The sequence below is a fragment of the Scatophagus argus genome, chromosome 2 (genome assembly GCF_020382885.2).
Source record: "Scatophagus argus isolate fScaArg1 chromosome 2, fScaArg1.pri, whole genome shotgun sequence".
In the NCBI taxonomy this organism is placed as follows: domain Eukaryota; kingdom Metazoa; phylum Chordata; class Actinopteri; family Scatophagidae; genus Scatophagus; species Scatophagus argus.
Window position 1 is genome coordinate 2303587 of NC_058494.1, and position 21154 is coordinate 2324740.

The 21154-nt window shown below is 40.6% G+C and overlaps 1 protein-coding gene across 11 annotated transcripts in view; it reads right to left on the minus strand.

Annotated features, from left to right (window-relative positions):
• The window catches only part of LOC124065334 (microtubule-associated tumor suppressor 1 homolog), a 59739-nt gene extending 39321 nt beyond the window's left edge, over positions 1-20418 (minus strand). For 7 of the 11 annotated variants that reach the window (XM_046400710.1, XM_046400699.1, XM_046400664.1 and 4 more), the window contains exons 1-2: positions 20144-20418; positions 26-1567 (exon numbers count right to left, since the gene is read on the minus strand). In XM_046400710.1, the coding sequence (XP_046256666.1) occupies positions 26-1183 (1158 nt within the window). In that variant the 5' untranslated portion in view covers positions 1184-1567; positions 20144-20418. Of the gene's footprint in view, positions 1-25; positions 1568-9655; positions 9887-10274; positions 10395-20139 lie in introns of those variants that run through there. The other 4 variants (XM_046400655.1, XM_046400637.1, XM_046400630.1 and 1 more) reach the window with 4 other exon arrangements.
• Positions 20419-21154: the final 736 nt, after the last annotated feature.

Below are 21154 nucleotides of genomic sequence, written 5' to 3' on the forward strand. Positions count from 1 at the left end.
ACTGTAAGCTTTTCAGTAACAATACCTGGCTGGGTGTTTTAGTTGGAGATGGGGTGGACCATGATCCGACTTTAGCCTTAACATTTTTTGGGTCTAGTTTGGAAAGTCTCTTTGGCTCCAGACTGGATTGTTTGGTGGCTGTGGACGCTCCTGTCTTGGGAACAGCTGACGCAGCTGTGTTTGATTTGGTTTTTGTTGCTCTGACTGGCTGACTAGTGTGAGATCTGGGCCCCACTGTACATCTTTCAGCTTCTGCAAGCGGGGTACTTGTGATTTCCTTAGCATTCTGACTTGGATTGGCAGAAGAGGGAGATGATGACGATAATGACATCTCGGTGGATTCTCTCAGGTCCTCAGAAGCAGAAGGCTCCGCCTGACTTTCCACATGTAGACCACGTGGACAGGAAAACTCTGCCAACCCTTCTGACACCAGCTCCGACCTCTCCTCAGCTACACTCAGAGCCACACTCCCATCTGTCTGGAGCTCAGTCATCACAGCAGAGCGACCACTGCAGGTGGTTGAGCTTATGAGGGTCATGTTGCCTCTCTGCACATCCATGTCAGAGCTCACAGACAGAAACAATGCCTCCTCTTCGTCATCATCATCAGCAGGGATTTCCGTTGCGTCCGAGTCTGGCGTTGAGGAGCCATGCCTTCTCTCATTACCACTTGCACTGCTGAGGTCATTATTATTTTTTCCATGGCTACCGCTGTTTGTCGTCAGGGAAAGGGCCAGAGTCAGGTTGTCGTTCCAGGTATCTTGGTGGTAATCGCCACTGTCAGCATCCAAATAAACAGACACAGAGTTGTCATTGGATTCAGTTAGCTCTGTTGCTGTTTGCATCTTTCCCACTGAGATGTCATCGCTGTCATCTGGTTTAGTTTCCTCCACTGGTTCCCATTTTGAAATGGCAACAGCTGTCATTTTGTCCATATTTGTCATCAGGGTGACCTCAAACATGTCATAGTCCAGAGGGCTGTCAGTCCGGCCCCCACTGAGGCTGCTCAGGCTCCGCAGAGACTCAGGAGACGACTCCCCCAGACAGGAGGAGGAAGAGGAGGACGACGAGGAAATTGGGAAGGCATTCCCGTTGTGGTCACCTGCACCGGCAAGAGGAAGCCTCATGGTGGATCCACTTTCTCCCCTGACAGGCAAACCCTCACTGGGCTGAGGCACACTCATCTCTGGGTCAGGAATGTGGAGCGTCAGTCGCTCTCTTTCTTCTGACCTTTAATGTACAGGCTTTTATTTGTCCATTGGCTTTCTGTTACTGTTTGTTGCCAGTTGTGCAAGAACTATGAACAGTTCCCTCTCTCAGCTTTCTCTCATACACATCCAGTCTCCATAGGATTCTGTTTTTATTTCTACATCTATATTTAATAGTTTCAGTCCATCCATTTATCCATTTAAAACACAGCACAAAAATAATTCTTCAGTATTTCCAAAAGAGCTGTAAGTCATCATGTCCTTGACAAGCGCTGAAGCGTAAATTAGACAAATATCCATTTCAGGGCCCTGATGCTTGAATCTTATATGGAGACAAGATTCCACATCGTTATGACTCTGCTGTTGAAAACAAAAACAGCAAGAAGAAAGGAAAATTAAATGTTACATTTAGTGGGAAACTAAAGCAGTTTTACACAATAACTATAACTCTTCATGTAATGTTAACAATAAAGTTGTTTTTTTTAGTATTTATTGCTTATATGTATCTTATTTTTACCCTGCTGAATTGACATTCAAACAACTGTTGAGAGAACCAATGCTTGCACACTAACGGTAAAGAGCTGAGAAATGCTGCCCTCTGCAGGCTCAAATCAACAACTCATACTCAGACTTTGGTGCTTCACTGACTGCAACAAATTCTTGCCTTTCTCGTGAACAACCTGGGTAGCTAATTTCTAGTGAAGTGAGTGCAAAGATCAGTCGCCGGTAAGTCAAACCCCTTTTAGAAGCAATCACATTAAGCCCATTTGAATGACCACAATAAACTTGAACTAATCCAGCTTTGATGGGTCTTGATGCTCTGATTTTCATCTTTGGCAAATAGATGTTTGTCACATTAGTGCACATCACTGTGGCATAAAAAACAGTGAGACTGGCACCTGCTGTAAGTGTGTGGCTGCCCGTGTGTGTGTGTATGTGGGTCAGGGACAAAGAGAAAAGAGAGGAGCAGCTATATAAAGGCGATCAGATCCAGGCCACTGCTCCATCTCCATTACCCAGTAATGACAGCAGAGCCCCAGGGCGTCTCACTTCCAGGTAGACTGAGAGGAGATACGTAGTCAGCCTTAAACTGCTCAGGAAAACATTACCTCACTGAACTCTAATTCGCTCTCGTATCCAACTGTGCGTACCTGGAACAAACTCATCGCCACACAAACACCAATGACAACATAAATTATATGCACTTCTTTTCATCTGAGCAAGCTGCTTCATTGCTGCAGAAGTTATGTTTTACTTCACCTCTGTGTGTGCATCTTTTGCTACAGTGAGAGGGGGAGAAAATATATGTCCATGTGTGTGCCACATGCATAGTGTCACACACATGGACATATATTTTTTTTACCTTACTTAGCAGAAGAACGAACACTTGGAACACACATCAGAGTGATAAGAACTACTGTACTATATACTATACTGTAGCCAGCCACCAGTCATGATGTCTTGGAACTCGCATGTACTCCATCTTTATATATAAAATCAATGTGTCACACAACAGTAATTTTCACATCCATAAAATGTGATACCTTGTATTGTAGGATTGTTGACAGACAGTAGCGCAAAAGCCATGGACACAATTATCCACTCTCCAATTTAAGAGGCCATTATATAAAAGCAGAAATCCTACATTCAGAATGTGGACCCTGAAAATGGCAGTGGGTAAACAGAATGCACCACATGCACCGATCAGCCACAACATTAAAACCACCTGCTTAGCATTCTGAAGGTCTCCTTTGTGCCATCAAATTAACTCTGACCTGTCAGGGGAAGAAACACCAGGACCTCTGGGGGTATTCTGAGGTCATCCGCATCAGAATCTTGGATCATTTGGGTCCTGAGCATATTTTATTGCTTTTATTCAATATTTGGCAAATAAAGGAAACATCACCTAAAGAAAATTCAGACTTCTTACTTGTGTACAGACACGTTATCTCAGGGCAGCACAAACCACCACCTTATCATCCTCGGTAGACAAAATGGCGTGGCCCAATACCATTGCATCTCTCCTGCACAACAAGCTTATTCTCATCCCACATTTTTCACCATTCTTACCCAGAAAACCTGAACAAACCTCACCAGCACATACGGAACAAATGCAGCTCAAATTTGTTTCTCTGAAAATCACCCAGCGCACAGATTTTCTAACATCCTGGCTCAGCTAGCAATTCTGGAAAGATGCAGACAAAATAAAAACCAACTGAGGAGCTTGTGGACTACCGCTTCAGAATGGCAGTGAAGAATTCCTGTCAGGTTGGTCTGTCCCATCTATGAGAACGTTTTTTGTCAGGAAACGAGAGCAGCTCGCCCTCTGGCAATCAATGGGCCATTTCAGACTGGAACATCGCTATTCAAACCCATATCCTGAAAAAAATTCATTTCAGTTTAAACAGTTCTTAAAGGGCAATGCTCCGTGCACAGTTCTTTGACATGTCCGTTTCTGTCCCCACTCTTTACTGTGACTACAATATAGACAAATTGATCTTAATGTTCAAACTCAACAACCACACTGCAACAAGATTTGTTTCATCACGAAAAGAGACTAAAAGGCAAAGACAGAAAGGCACAGAGTCAAAGACTGTCCTACATTTCAGTTAGGAAGAGTGAGCAGCCACACTCTCTTGACATGAAGCCTCCACAACTGAACTGACTTCCTGTGGCTTAAACTCCTCAACTGTCCTTCACCAACCCAACAGTTCATCCGTTCCTGTTAGAATCAGCCTGTGGAGACACTGGCCTCAGGGGGCCTTGGTACGACTGAGTGTGGCAGTGTGAGAGAGAGCCTGAAGCGAATAACAGGACTGATCCACAAGCTTAATGACTATTGTTGAGCAATTGGACCCTGCTATGCATTAAGACATGGTTGTCAAGCAGGTTAGGCACAGAGCTGGATGGAGTGGAAGAGGGAAAACATGAAGAGGAAGAGAGTGACATCAATGAACACAAGATTAAAGAGGCACGACTCGGCAATTACAACAGGAGGACTAATAACCTGTAGGCTTTAAAATGGTTCAGTAAACGAAATAAATTAACTCAACTCATTTAACAATTACTGTGAATTTTAATCCAGGTGGAAAATATTTCCTTAGTACTATGGAGAAAACTTTTAATGCTGTAGTTTATAAATAATGTAAGGACTCTAATAAAATGCAAATGTACATACTGCCCTGGTAAGGCGTGAAATTCTAAATGTTACAGACAAGTGGAAAATAAGTGTTATGGGACAGTAAGTCCACTTACATGCATATTGTTTTCTCATCTCAGTAAATACCGACAAAACAGTGTATGGAAGACATACATTTTTTCAAAGATTTGATTTTACATTTACATTGCGTACAGCACATTTGTCCAAAAGCCCGATATCACAAAAACAAAAGCTCACTGCTTTAAAAGGCCCAGCGTTCTGAAAATACATATAAACTTTCCTGGAGGTTTTAGGTTATGGCATCACATAATGTCAGGCCAAAAACAGGAAATGGACTAGTATTTGTATAATGTTTTTCTAGTCTTATTGAGCATTCAAAGCACTCACACCCATTCACACACACGTTCATAGACTAAGGTGCCAAGCAGCCTCACACTAATGGGACAGCCATCAGGAGCAATCTGAGGATCTGCCTCCTGAGCCACAGCCAGTTCAGGACCACAGACAAGACCGGCAGTCACTGAACTAGAATGCCAATACCATCAACTGTCAACAATTTATTTATTTTTTTAAATCAGTACACAACTTTACCAGTCTGTTGCTGAGCCTGACCCAACTTATTTGAGATGTGTTGCTGGGAACAAATTCAATAAGCATACATTTACAAAAATCAATGCATTTGATGAGGTCATTAATATACTGACTTCATACCGTTTTCAGCAGTCACACAGGATTAGCAAATGATCACATTCAGTTTTATTTTTATGATCGGGCTGATATGTAATCGCCCCTCTGCAGATGCCATATTACATCATATGGCTCTGAAGGAGTGTTTGTTTTACTCACAGGGACAAAGGCTCGTGATGTAAGTTTCGGCTCTAATCACCGTATCTGTTTTCTATTTTGCCTTTTTGCTGATTTTCACTGTCCCTCACCGTAATTAATGTCAATGTATTAAGCTGACCCACTGTCATTGTGTCAGCCGCTGTTTTTGAAAACCTGTGTGAAACATTACAACAGCTTGTAATAGTAGCCTTAAAAAACAAACAAAAAAAAATTTTATTGTCAATTTTTTATCGTTGTATGCAGTGTATAAGTGCCGTTGTCATATCAAGTATTGGCCGACTTGCACTTCAGCGCTCCTATGGTGGTGCGAATGCGAACAGGAAATAAGTCCTTGAAGGTATGTAATGTATGGAAGTGCACCATGAATGCTGTACAAAAAACTGGTAATTGTTTTAAAATAAATACAGAACTCTGAACAAACATACACACAGTAGCAAAAGGGAAATTAATGTAGACACAGTGAGGCATAATATTTGTCAGGAAGACAGGACTTCAGCCAACAGATGTTTATGGTTTTTAAATTGCCTTATCTGTTTCTCATATATAATTTGATTTCACTACTCAAGCCAGGACAACCAGCTTGATAAAGAAGGATCAGAAGTTTGGGAAGAAATTGATAGGAAGGTAAAGGTAAAAACATGAGTGTACAAGTACATTATGTGGGCAGCAAAGCCGAGTTTTGGTTTCTCTCTGCTCTGGATGCGAAGCACCTAAAATGTCCACATTAAAATGTCTACAAAATAAAACTAGATCTTTGTTCTACATTTTGTTTTAAAATGTTTTGTAATTTTATACAGTCTAATGTGCATGCGTTTCATTTGGATTTCTGTCACTACATCTTCTAGGAGAGATCCGGAGAGGGAGGAAGTTGGTGAACATGACTAAAAGGTAACGTGAATAAAATTTTAATAAAATATTGTCTCATCTATGAACACTTCTGCCTGAGTCATGCCATGACAACCATTCCCATGATTGCACACTACTTCACTCCATCAAACTACCGTCTCTTGCTTTCACTGTTTTGGTTGAGAGCTCTAGTGGCAGTGAATGTTCTGTACATTCAAGCTAAATCAAGTGGACACTTGTGCTAACATTCCTGCGCGTCATCTGTGCCACTGCTTTCAAACCGGCAACATTTAGAACAGCTCAACCAAAAACGATTTGAACACATTGAATTTTCACAAGCCATCACTCGAACTGGAGCCATACCTTTGGTTAACTGCTCAGTTTTTCTAGGGTTAAAACCTACATCAGATCTGGTGAAATAAAGCAAAAACACATTTCTGAACCTTCGCGGACTACTTCCACTTAACTTCCGGCAGCATATTCTTCTGTGCCGAACAGAAAAAAAACCCTCTACACAGAAGCTTCTTCATTGAGGGCATTATATTGTCTCATATGCTCAATTCTAAAGCCATCGTCAACCAAGCAGGACAAAACAGTGAGTTTACACCACCAGGAGAAGTTGAGAAATACCCAGCATCCTCTCTACAAATATTGTTTCAGGACTGAGGCAATGATACCCAATCAGGATTCAGAATCATCCACCAGACAGGACCAGGCAGCGGCTACAGGACATCAGACACTGGCATTACACAGTGGTTTTACATTACTGAAGCAATCTCACACTGTTTTTTTTTTTTAGATGATTTACAATGAAAACAGTGTGGAAATAAAATGGATGACAGTCCACTGCCCCTGCTTCTCAATGCATAAATATGTCCATTATTTCAGATTTTGAAGAAAATATCCATCTTCTGAACTGATTATGATCTGAATCCATTTGATTAATTCATGATGCAAAAGAAAGCGGGCTCTGTGCTGCGCTGGGCACACAGCCAATCAGGGAGCTTGTTAGCAGGCAGGAGGCAGTGGGCTCACCTTTCCATCATACAAACACCTGGCCAGCATCATCACTGCATCGCATTACAGCAACACAGACCAACAACAGAGCTATCACTGAACACACACACACACACACACACACACACACACACACAGTGACAGTGACACCAGCTAACACAGTGGTATGTAAAAGGCAGCAGACGAAGTTCCAATCAGCTTCTTGCTACGTCACATGCAAAAGGACACGCTGGATACAGCAAATGCGGTTGCCATAGAAATACACAGACTGCTTAGTCATTCCGAGAATGTGACTGTATGACTGTTTGGCACAGATTGTGTACTGACAGCACGAGCAGATGTGCATGTGTACATTTGTATGCATTCATTCAGGTCCGAGATAAACACTGCATGAGGTCATGGCAGGAAATGTGACACTGCTCACAGAGAAGGACACAAGTTTGTCCTCCTGTAATTTCATTGTGAGGGTTGTAGAGGAACTAGGCTGGTGAGACATTAACACCAAGTGATCTTATCTAAAATGAATATTATGACATTTATATGACAGAGCATTACAGTTATAAAGCAGCTGAAAATGGCACAGCATTAGGAGACGCTGCAAAAAAAAAAAAAAAAAAAAAAAAAAAAAGGTGAACTGCTGAAACACAAAGATGCACAGCACTAAAGTAATGATAGTGATCCTAATGGACAGCATAGAGAGTAATGACAAGTTACTAGATGGAGAAACAGAGCTGGTTGGCTGGCTGCCAGGCCAATGAGGGCACGTCCTCAGGTTATACAGTGTAGCGTAGATAGAGTGATTATATAACCAGCTAGCTGTCCCCCCTCCAGCTCTCACACAGCTTACCAAATCAATACCTACATAACAGGACCGGACTGTAGAATTATTAGCAGAGATAAACTGCAGCAGTGGATAAAAACAGGGATGTGTTAACGGCAATTTCATGTATAAATGACCAATCAAAACAAAAACTGTACATTTGCAATAAAGTACAGTAGAAACAGTGATTAACAGGGTTAGTCATTCCCCACCCCCCTGTTTATTAGGCCACAGCGCTAATTATTATGGTATTGTTTATGTTTTGATGTGCAGGTTCAAACTAGTCCATTAATGGCACTACTCTCTACAGTGTGCTACACTAGAGCCTGTGACAGGGAAAGGATGTGATCCCCATCGTTAAAATACAAGACCAGAACATGTGATCCGTCCATACATGGCCAGCAATGTTCACACAGTCCGAGGTATTAAGTCCCTATGCTCAGGTCTTTCCAAAATGTCAACAGTTTCAGGACACATTTTGTAGTGTATGAAATGTATCCCCAAAACTTTTATTATTCATATCTCAGAGTGTCTACAATGCTAAAATAGTTTGCTGCTTGCTAAACGGCTGAACGATCTTGTTTATACAGACTGAGGCTCCTCGAGGAACAGCGACGCCTCGACTCCAGCTGCTGAACTTCATCACTAGCAGGTTATGTCATCCTCCAAAGTTATTAATCCATCACTAGCTGCAGTTAGTTTCACTGGGTTCCTGAAGCAACTAGCATTTAGCAGGACACAGTAGGTGACTTTGTCTCTTAACATTACAGAGTTATATTACACCATGACTGCGATTATTTAGGTCTCATGAGTTTCATACAATCACATGATGAAAGTTAAACATTCCCATGTTTAAATGTATGCATATGTTCTTCTTAAACAAAGATGTCATATTCAACATTAAAATGCATTTTAATGCCAGTTGACATGACGGTTTGCTGAATGGCCCTTAAGTCTTGACTGTCTTTTCACTAGTAATAAGGATTTAAAAAAATAAATATTGTAAGCATTTGATTTGAAGTTTGCATTGGACTCCATGTTAAAGCACATTTAGACAAAGAAAACTAAAAAAAATACCTGTGCAGCCCAGTGAAACAATGCTTTGACTGTATATACATTGTGAGGGGATTTAGTTACATGAGCAATCATCTCAACAAAGCATCTGGAAACAATCAAGCCCACCATCTTCAAAGTCTACAGAGGAAAGACCAAATGGCTGTGTTTTATGTTTGGTAACAGGACCATCACCCTGACATCATCTTGTTATGCTCTTAATTAAAAACCCAATTACTGTTTTGTTATGGTAAAATGTACAGGAATGTGAACTGAACTTCACATAAACTTAGTACTTACTCAAGCATGGCAAGTCTATGCTACAGGCACAAGTTTGATCACTTGAAAACACACAACATAACTTCCAAATGTAATCACATTTACACATACACACACATTAACATAATTACTACACTGTAATAACTTTACTGTAATTACATTATTGACCATAAAAGAAATTAGCTGTGTAAAATCATTAAAGCCAACTGCCTGGAAATGATCCATCATGACACATAAGTTAATGTTAAATGGCTGGCTTGTTTTGCAGCAGCCAAAGTATCAAAGTGCAAGGAGCGTTTTCCTTTCCAACAGACCTATGCCCCAGAATGCATGCGCATGCACACACACACACACACACACACACACACACACACACACACGAGTAAAGTAGAAAACACACACGTGTTGATCCCATGCCAAAACTTACTCTTCTGTCTCCAGCTCAGGCTGCACTGCTACAAAAAACACATCCAGCTAAAGAATAATGGAGGCTCCTTCGGCCGTCTCACACTCCTCTTTTCTTACTGACATGTACTTGGATGGCTATCCTCATACATGCACGCACACACACTCGATCCTCCTCACACACAGTCCTCGCCGCACTGCACATTCATGCGCCGTATCTTATCCCATCACTGCAGTAAGTGTGCGAGTGTGTGTGAGGGAAAACTACGCAGGCTGTGACTGTGGTCAAGAGAGGGAGGAGGAGACAGGGAGAGGAAGGGAGGGGGAGAGAGACAGAGGGAGAGAGGGAAATACACCTTCCCTTTTTGGTTCTGAAACACGAGCATGCTGCTCCTTAGTGCTGCAGTAACAAGAAACTGTGTGTGTGTGTGTGTGTGTGCGCGAGAATGAGAAGACTTAGTCAATGCAAATGCTGTTTCAACCAAACTGCTGTTTGGCACATGAATATGGCAAAAGGGAAACGACATTCCTCAACTGAAACGCACACAACTCCCTCACGGTCTGGTGTGGGAGGGGTCGTCAGTCCCATGTGTGTTTACAGAGAGCCTGCGTGCGTGTGTGTGTCTGCCAGGTAATCTTACCCTAGTCAGGGTCCACCCTCCACCCCCCAAAAGGGAGGAGGGAAAAGTACTGGTCGGTAGGAAAGGGTTGGCTGTTGCTAAGCTGCATTGGGCCCCCTCCCTGTTATTGGCCAGAGGAGTCTGAAGGGAAACAGAGAGGGAGGTTTTGGACTGAAGAAGAAAGGGGCAATGAGAGTAATGGAAAAGTAACCCATGTAATCTGATGGAGGGGATGGTAGGAGGAGAGGGAGGAGTAGCTAAGGCACTGGTGGACCAATGGGGGGGAACTGCCAATAGACTGAAAAATAACAAAACCAGGCCTTGATATAGACTTGGACTACCAGTGGTCTTTTTTTTTTACAGTTCTAACTGCATACATATTATTCCAACATACTGCAGCTGAAATGTGTTTACAGTGTAAAATCTAGTTTCAAAACAGGTTTTCAAGACTGTCATGTACTCATAGACAGACGTACACTGGCTCCGATTTCTGTACCAATTCTGTCACCTACTAAAAGTGTGAGATGCTGTCAGGAAAAGCCTTCCTGCAGGAAAATGGTCAGGTCATACAGTCCTGCGGTGCTCCTTACAGTGTCCCACACAGGACACAACCCTGGTGTGTGGGACACTGTTTAAAACATGACACAGAAAGCGATAATTTGCTAATCTTTTCTGACATAAAGTCAATTGAATGCTCCAAACAAGTTGGGACAGGGGTGACAAAAGACTGAGAAAGCTGAGTACGTCTCAAAAAACGCACTTTAAATCAGGTTGACTTCCTGAACATAAGCAAGTTAAAAAGTTACAGAGGGCAAATGACACATTCACCCTCCCAGCCATCTGGTCTGTTTGACTTTACATTATTTACAGGAAGGGAAAATAAGTTTGTCAATTAGAAACTAGTCTTTATAGCTAAAGTGATAGATGATTGTTTCCAACCTCCATCGCTGAGCAATTTTACCATTTCAGTGTGGGTGGTGGAGGAGTTGGATGACTTGAATCTCCAAGAGGGTGAGGAGTTTTTATTCCCTACCAGTCTAGAAGGTGGACAGTGAGTAATAAAAGCCTGAAATCTCTGGACAACTGACCGTTCAGTCACTGCTTAGTGATCAACAAATCAAATATTACATATAATCAATCAAATATTGTCATTTTGAATATTGAATGCTCCCGAATCACAGTGTTAAATCTTTCAGAGTAAAGTTTCTTGATGAACAAAGATACTAAACCAAAGACCCATACCCAGACAATAACAACATCCAGGTTGTTAAACAAGTTACTTTCCTTTGAGGAAGAACCACATTATAAAATCCAAGCATTAAACTGCATTTCTATAAGAAATTACCAACTTACTTGACACATCCCTTCTAATAGCCAAATCGGGATTCAACACACTGATTGCATAATTCAAGTTGGCACTGGCTTCACTGAGACTCTGCAAGTCTTCTTTGTGTCTAACATGGGTGGTTGAGCAATACACTGAGTCAGTGAAGCTAATAAGATGACTTGATGTCATTCACCCTGATATGCGAATGAGAAAATGAACAATGATGTTAACACTGTTCCTCCAAACGTGTGATAATGCAACATAGCCATAACTGCAAATCAGTATATAGCCTGCCTCACTTTACAAGTTAAACTTGCGTTATTCAATATTTGATATATTGACGATTATAAGATTTAACAAAACCTGTCCATGTAAAGTGAAAGCGTTACCAATTGTGCTGAAATCATGAATTGTTCTTAATGTTAGAGCACATTTACTGTATACTTCAGTCCAGTGGTTGACGAAGTAATCAGATGCTACAGAGATGTAAAAGCACACATTCAAAATTCTACTTGATTAAAAGTACATAAGTATTACCTGCAAAATGTTCTCTACTATAGTATCAAATCACCATGCAAAATGACCCCTTTAACAGTGTTAAATTATGGAGCCTTCCATGAGAAGAAATATATTTAGCTAGCTGAATGTAGTGAAATTAAAAAGTACAACGTGTTCCTCTAGAATCAGAATCAGAATCAGCTTTATTTGCCAAGTATGTGTGACCATACAAGGAATTTGACTTCGGATTTTTCTCTGTCCTGTGCACCATACAAAATAACAATAATAATAATAAAAATGAAGAATAAAGTATTTACAAGAAAGGGAAATATATATATATATATATATATATATATATATATATATATATTTGTATTCATAGACAGACGTAGAACAGAATGTAGTACAGGCAGCATACATTTATATACTTACCGTATTTTCCGGACTATAAGCCGCTACTTTTTTCCCCATGCCTTCAACTCTGCGGCCTAAACAACGATGCGGCCAATCTATAGATTTTTACGGGCTACCTGCCCGGTAATGTGAAGAGGAAGAAGCGTAACTTTTAACAGTCATTTTGTGTGTCATGCACATACGATCATCATGGAAAACACTCCAAAAAATGCATGTGATGCAGCTTTTAGGTTAAAAGTAATCGAACTGTCTGTCCAAGAAGGAAATAGAGCTGCTGCACATAAGCTTGGCGTAAATGAATCAATGGTGAGACGTTGGAGACGGCAGCGTGAAGAACTGACGCAATGCAAAAAGACGACAAAAGCTTTCAGAGGTAATAAAAACAGATGGCCCAGACTTGAAAACGTATGTCATGTTACAGCGTGGACACCTGTGGCTTATAGTCAAGTGCGGCCTATATATATACAAATATATATATATTTTTTTAAATTTGGTGGGTTCGGCTTATACTCAGGTGCGTTCTATAGTCCAGAAAATACGGTAAGTACCTAAAAATTGCACTTAAGTAGAATACTTAATGCTTTCTTAGTTACTTTCTACCCCTGGTTCAATGTCACTGCTCCTGCAAAAACTGTGAGAAACCTTTAATACGCTCCATATGCCAACTGTTTAGCAGCAAACAATAAAGTTAGCAGCTAGTTTCTCAAGAAAGTCAAACATTTAGGAGCTTAAGAGCGAGATGTGTTTTTTCAGGGGTTGGTAAAGATGAAAGCAGATTTAAAAGGTGAATGAATATTGATTTTAGATTTGTGAAGAGGCTGGAAACAATGGCAAATGAATGTCTATGTTGCTGTAATGTCCTCTGAAGGTGACACAAGGCCATCTTTAGCTAACACATTAGCCATAACTGTATTTGATGAAGATATGGTGATTTTACTTGTCAGCTAGGTGTCTTTCTGACCGACAACTGGACTTAACTACATGTGTAAGACTATTCTGAAAACTTTTATAGTGCTCTTTAAGCTATTTGCCTTGGCATAAAGGGGCTATACGGCATGTTCTGAAGGTGCCTCTAACCTGCTGTTTTATCAGTTAACACTACACACAGAGCTGCTCACTGACATACACTACACTCATAATAGCTGACTGTCATTTTCCCCAGGACAACATTAAACATGAAACTGAAAATTAGAATTTGGATTTTCATCCTGTAAACAACAATCAGTAGCTTAGCCACTCAGCCAACACCACCAAGCAAACAGGAGGAAGGCTTGCATAAAAAAATCTGCTTAATCTACTTAAATCATTATTTCAGATTAAATGTGATCAGAAGACAAATTTCTAACCAAACTGGATTTGTGCGCCTGCGGGAGTAGGTAATTAGTGATGATAGTAGGTGTAGTCACAATTAATGTTTTTTCAAAAATCTCCTCCTGTAATTTAAACCCTGCCAAGAAAGACATTCTTTAATAGTGAATCTCTTAAATGTTCTTCCTGGAGAAGAACTTATATTTTTTTAATAGCACAAGTTAACAACAACAAATAGGCCTATTTTAGAACCAATATGACAACAGAACAACAGGGAGCTATGACAGGTAGGTACAATATTCTCTTTAATGGATGCCTTTTTTGGCCTACTTGTCTGCATCTAACTAAAGGACCTCCCAATGGATGCACAGCTCATTGTGTGAAGTATGGGAAAGGGCTTAGTGTGTGGGTGTTTAAAGAGGTTAAAACAGCTGTGAGGCCTCAAGAACAAACAGAAAGTTGAGGTGAGTCAAATCCCATAAGTCACTATACAGCACATGCTACAGCTTAGTGAAGAAAACGCTGGAAAGCTTCAACATCACTGTGCACGTGATTATAGTGACTGTGTAGGCTTAATTATATGTACATGCGTATACATGTACAACTACACAAAAGCACTTCACACTGTGCTGCTCCAGATCCCCCCCCCCCCAATACGGTTTCAACTGAAATGTCTCCAAAAGCTAAAATCATGTGACTTTGCATTATGAATCTAAAACTCTCTCCACGTTTTCTCAGTGCAAGCAGGAATGAAATAACAACACAATAATCTGATTAAGTTTTGATCTTCATAGAAAGACTTGAAGTGCTCCACAAGTGACGCTAATAAGGTCATATGGGCTGAATTCTGAAGCTTTTGGAACATACAATGGCTTAGGGGACAAAAATTGTACAAACACGTAGCACACACACACACACACACACTTTATTGAGCAAATAAGGGTGAAATAAAAACCTCCAATGCAGCAGTGAATTATAGTCAGTGCAAGAATGTGTTTCACTTACTGACCCGAGAGTAGACAGCAAACAGCAAAGACATGTTTCTGCACGTGTGCACACATTATGTTTTTGTATGTGGAAACACCCAAGACAACTTGCACTTGGTCGTCAGTAATGTTACGGCTCCAAATAATTTGAACGGTTTAGAAATTCCATCACTCTGTGACGTGTGTGAACAAAAAAGAAAAAAAAAAAAAGTAGGCAAAGTATTGTGACCACAGGAGACGACGCAATCTCTCAGCCGCTGGTCTTTCTGGAAACGCAGACTAAAATAGATAGTCTAATCAATTCCTGTCTGACACAGGAAGTGTGAGCAAAAAAGAGCGAGTGTGTGTTTACTTGTCATGATAAAGAGCCTCTTTCAGTGAACCGTCTCCACTGACACGCCACATCATTGTCTCTCAGGTGTCTTTGGATTCTCAGGTCTGTTTCTTTGCACTGTAGCTGCCACATATTTATCAAGTGATCTCAGAAATGCTTAAAATACAATTAAGATCATTCTTCCCAAACTACGAACAACAGCAATAAAATCTAAAGACCTGTGACATGTGAAACCTGTGTCTCCACTTCACATTTGTAGATGAAAAGTGGAGTATAACCCACTGGAGTATAACCCAAAGGGAAATCAACTGCAATTCAACAGAAAAGCTGCTTGCGTTTGTATGTAAAATCGAAGCGTCCCGATGGTCAACAATGAGATTAATCACTTGGACACGTTATCAGTGTGCACTGTCCTGACACTGTTCTCCGGAAAGCCATGTTACCGTTGTAGGTTTGTTTGTTTGTTTGTTTATTGAAGGAAAGGCATTATTTCAACTTTATTGTAATCTTGGCAGCTAGAGGTATAGTGCTGTTGAATTAAATCGATATATCAATAAGGATATATTAAATAGTCAAAGCACCAGTCAGTATTGCAAAGTACAATCCTAAAGCAGCATATACAGTCTGCAAAATGTCCATACAGAAATTAACATCAGCATTGATACAGTAGTTCCAGCTACACTTTTGTTTTTGCTCCCATTTTCCACGTGCTGAAGTGACTGATCCAAGGCTTTTTCTGTGCACAGAAAAGGCTTATTTCTTTCACATTTCCAGCACAAATCCGCAAAACCCATGGCAGTGGGCACTTCTCCTTTGACAAGATAATCAATCCACCTGCCAAGTGTAGCATATGCAACTAAACATAAACACTGAAGAGTGACCTAACATTCCACAGGTCCAGTCAACAAACTGCTCAACTCCATGTGATGTGTCACTCTATTCGAGGCACACGGTGGCCACACCAGATATGGTTATGTCAAGTCCATGGTTCAGTGCTCAATGTCTTTTTTCCAAGATAAACTGCACATGTTTTTGTGAGCAGCCCAAACAGGAACAAAAATAGGAGCAGAAACGTTTATATTTTTGGTAAGTGTATAACTGGTAAATAACACCTTGTGTTGCAGTGGTTGAATAGAACCACAAATAACCAGCAGGGCAGAAACTATTTTCATTATTTATCAACCTGGCATTTACTTTCACAATGAATTTATTAAACCTTTAGTCTATGAAACGTAAAAAAATGTTTGTTTGTTTTTTTTTTTAAAAAAAGGAAAAATTCTAAAATTTCCCAGACTGTGAGTGAAGAAAAGCAACAAGTAAAACCATTTAAGCTGGAATCAAAACAGTTGGCAGCTAATTTTCTTTTGGTCGACTAACTGATTAATTAATTGTTGAAGGTCTTATGAGCCCCTGCCTCCATCCATACCACAGAACTGAGGTACCTCCACACTAAGGCCAGGAGGAGTGCATGAAAGGGAGCAAAACAACCCAAAAATAGACTGCAACCACAAACTCAGAAAAGTGTGTGGGTTCAGCCAATCTGTCTATTGCTGAAATGATGAGTGCCATGGTCCTCCATCTGCTCCAAGTTGTGCGACTTAAGAAACCCATTTAAAACCAATTAGATGAGCTCAAAAGTGCATGGTTGAGTTGAATGGTTCATTCAGTCCACTTCTGCACTGATCAAAAGGTAATTAATTTCATCCTCCTTGTTTTTTGAGGCTCATCTTACCGATAATCATCCTCCAAAATCTGATCTCACTGTCAATTCAAGCTCTCCCGTATTTATTACACCGAACTTTTGCTTGACTCTTGGCTTATCTTGGCTTGTTTGCACTGACTGTGTATGGTTATCAGAACGTTAATATCAAAAACACAAGACCAGGTAAAGGGGAGTAGTTAACCCCACACTCTCTCTGCATGTGGTGTAATGTAGTGTAGGGATGCACCTAATGTTTTGTTGTTGTTGTTTTTTTTATTTAAAAAAATATTAATGATTGCTTTTTCAATTACACTAATGATTATTCTGTTAAATTAATGGAATATTAGTCAGAACTAGCAACCAATTTATCAATTATGCAAGTCCAATATTCACTCTTTTAGATCAGTTCTTGTTCCCAACAACACCTGAAGGATTTACTATATCTGGCTCTTTAGCTGCTAAATGCTCAACTATGTTCACCAGCCAGTCACTAATTTTGCAAGCAACCTGTCCAGAACCAAACAGTTAGAAAGAATTTAACACGTTTTGTTAGTTACACCATTAGACGCAGAGAAAGTTCTAAAGCTTTGTGTGAGACGGTGCAGATCTGACTGCTGAGAAGAAACCACCTCGATCCAACTTGATTGACAGCTAACAGCCATTGCTGTGGTGAAGATTAATGCGGAGGTTTAGGGTTGGGATAAAAGGCCAAATGGCATCAAAGAGGAAAATGTTGTTCTGTTAGTCCGCTCTTGTGTATAATGGCTCCAATCAATCATAACGAGTTACTCTGTTAATCTCAGCAACAAGTCTGGGCAGAGGAGGGTTTTCAACTACCTCATACACATTCACACACAAAATGTCAGTCGTGCTCACAGACACACTCCTCCATACACGTGAACATGCACAGCTTCACACTCAAGGAGTGGCTGTATTATGCTTGCAGAAACCTGGCCCACGATACATTTAGCTCTACTGCCAGTAAAGACAGTGCTGCGGTAGTAAGTGAAGACAGTGCAACAATTTGCAGATACAAGAGAATTCAGTTCTTTAAGAGGAAACACATGAAAATATACCATCATCACTCAAAGCCAGGATTTAAAATGGGTTAGCTGCTAAAATAAAACACTGACTGAGGAATCTTGGCAAACTAACTCTGAGATTAGACGAGGAGCAGAGCAGAGATACAATTACAATACATATGTAGTAGTATAGTGCTCCTGTATATCTATTTATTTGTGGTACAGTAACATCCTTCACTGCTGAACAGCTGGGAAACATTTGATAGAAAATGTGCACCGAGCTCCTTTTACAGTCAAAACATTTAAAAAAGAAAAAAAAAAAATCCATAGCCAGTTGTTTACCTCATACCAGTACGACTCAATTTAAGAACGAAGTCGAAAGAAATGTATAGGCAATAAAACTCCATCATCATATCCGATATTATTTCCATTAGGAGCAACGTCTACTTTTTTCATGAAGGGAGTGTAACATGGGCAGTAGATGAAACTGAGTCACAGACTGTGTAAATCACACCTGTATCACACCTTAGCTTTTGAATTTGAATTTCATTCTTTAATTGATGATTGGGTGGCATGATGACTATATGACTCATGTGATTACTGATCCTGTTTTCACATTACAGCTAAGGCCTGCTGATTGTTTTCTTCTTTCCAACACCAAACTCCCAGCATAACCTGAGAAAATAGTGCAGGGGTATCTACAGCAGACGTAAGAAACTAAAGACATGTCTCAGCCTCTACATGTGAACAAGGACCTGCTAGGGTAGTCTGTGATGGACAGAAACGGATCACATTGAGATGAAGAGGTGTATCAGCACACTAAACACTGAGGAGAAATAGTAGCATTTTGTTTGGCTCAACAAAAACGTCTTTTGCTCGACTTGTGGGATCTAACACAGAATGGGGCGTAAGGGACTTTTGAAAGAAGAAAACGGCACTTAGAATGAAGCAGTGTGTTGAAGCATTTATTGTTAATGATCAACCACCACAGAGGGCCCAATGTTATTACATTGATCAATGGGATAGAAATTATGATTCAGCACAGTTCATTAGAGCTGGCATTGATAAAACAGTAGAGGTGAATCCTCGTGAGACACACAAAGTGCTCTGCCATGCCCAGGAGAAGCACTGAGTCTTTATTTAATCCTGGGCAGCCCTGCAGGATGATGCAGAGGACAACCTGTTATGTAACACTCAGAATGCTGCTGCAGCAGAAATGTCCATTACACACCAGCATACTTCATTGCGTGGATACTCACAGTGGACACACAAGGCTGTAAGCAGTACATGGACATAACTGCACCATGACATTCAGAAATGGCAGCAGAATCACATGGACATTTGTAGTTGTCCCAAACAGCCATACACATACAGTACAGTGCCAAACCGGTGATGCAGTTGCACTTGATAAATGTCCACACGTGCACAGTGTGCTTGCCAAAGAGACAACACATACACTTGTATGCACAGCGGCACGTGTGAAAGACAGTTCTGTTTCTAACAGCAAACCGTATACATAAATACCGACATAACGACAGATTCCAAAGGAAAATGTTCTTGACAGTATAGACAGGCTGGAACTGCTGCCTTGGATTGAAACCTACATTCTTACTGAAACAGCGGATTGTTGATAGTTAAAAAATAAAGAGTCTTTGAGAACAAAGTATTAACTTTCATAGGTTTTTTTTTTTTTTTTTTTTTAAAAATTGAGTGTCATTAACTTCAACTGCGTGTCCGGCTATAAAAGAGAAAAGCGACGTCACTTTTCCTCGAAATATGGCAATTTACTGCATTGAGGAGGTTACGCCAGACTCCGTTCAAAAATGTGTCAGTTTAATACTGTGACGACTGCAGCGGTAGTGTGGTAGAGCTCAGTCGTTGTTTATTCGTGCCGTCAATACTTTAACGCAGCATTTATTGAGATGAAATCTTCATTTTTACAGGTTTTCTTTTTTTAACCTTTCCACACTACTGCAACAGCGCCAGGGCAATAAGCAACATAGAAACATATTAAAGTTAGAATCGTGCTTATTTTTGAATTATACGCATGCCGAATATGCGGTAAGTGCATGAAGACCTCAGAAAAGCTTTCAGTTATTTTTTAGGTGGCACCTACCTTTCCCGGGAAAAGAGACAACATTACACCGTCACGTTTCAATGGAGTTGCCGTTACAACAACCACTAAGCAAAGCGGCATTGTCCAAGCCGGTTAAACACCAAGACAGCTTGGGTGTCAAACAGTGTAAAATCACTCATGCACAAATTCTATGTAGAATAGTGATAATAAACTCTCACCTACCGTCGTAACCCTGCGTGGGGTACGTCTGTCTGCAGCATTCACCTGGATACACCCCGACCACAGCGTGAATTACATCAGACTCCCACCTCAGATTCTCCAAATTCCATGAGATGCATCCGTTTTGGCCCGAAGTGCCATGGTCCGACAGAATGATTGATTTTCAGACTATCAGTGATTGCTGCAGTCTTCCACTATGGCCAGCTGAGTCACGAAGGAGCCACCACACGCATACACACCTGCGGATAATCAACAGTTAATGGATCAAATTAATCATCGCACCTCCAGCCTACTCACATGCTCAGGGACTATATTGCTAGGCGGAGGAATAACGTGTCGTATAAAGTTTTCTTGCGTTGTTATTACAGAGGTGCTACTTTTCTTTTTAATATAAACCTTGGGTTATTCAACCCCATGTTAGATGCTGATTTTTCACGAGATGTTTTCCTCCATAAATGGGTTTTTACGTGTCTTATAATCAATATTATTGCATAATTTTCAACCCATTATGCATTTTTGTTATTTTCTTTAATTTAATTTATTTATTTATGTTGTTGTTTTTAATGGAATGAAAAATTTACACGGTGCTCACCGTTTTACTACAGATGTTTTGCAGTCACCTTAGTTTACCTGCCTAACCACTGGTCATAGTCGTGCCCGACACTGCCATCTAGTGGCCAAATGAAGACTGACAAGTGGAAGTAGTAAAATGGAAGCCTTCGCATTGGAACTGGGCAAAAATATCAGGTAACAGGGTAACAGTCCAAATTAGAAATACAGAAATGGACACGATGAAAGTGTAGAAAAAACATGATAGTATAGGAATGGTTGAATGAATGAATGAATGGTCGTAGCTCATGTGATACCTGCATTATCTGCAGCTGTCTGCTAACCACCTGTTGGATAGAAACTGCAGTCCAAGCACCTTTGGAAAACAAGTCACATTAGCTATGTGGCATCACAAAGCTTGAAAAGCTTTCAAGAGAAATAAAGGCATAAGTAAGTAAAGACAGG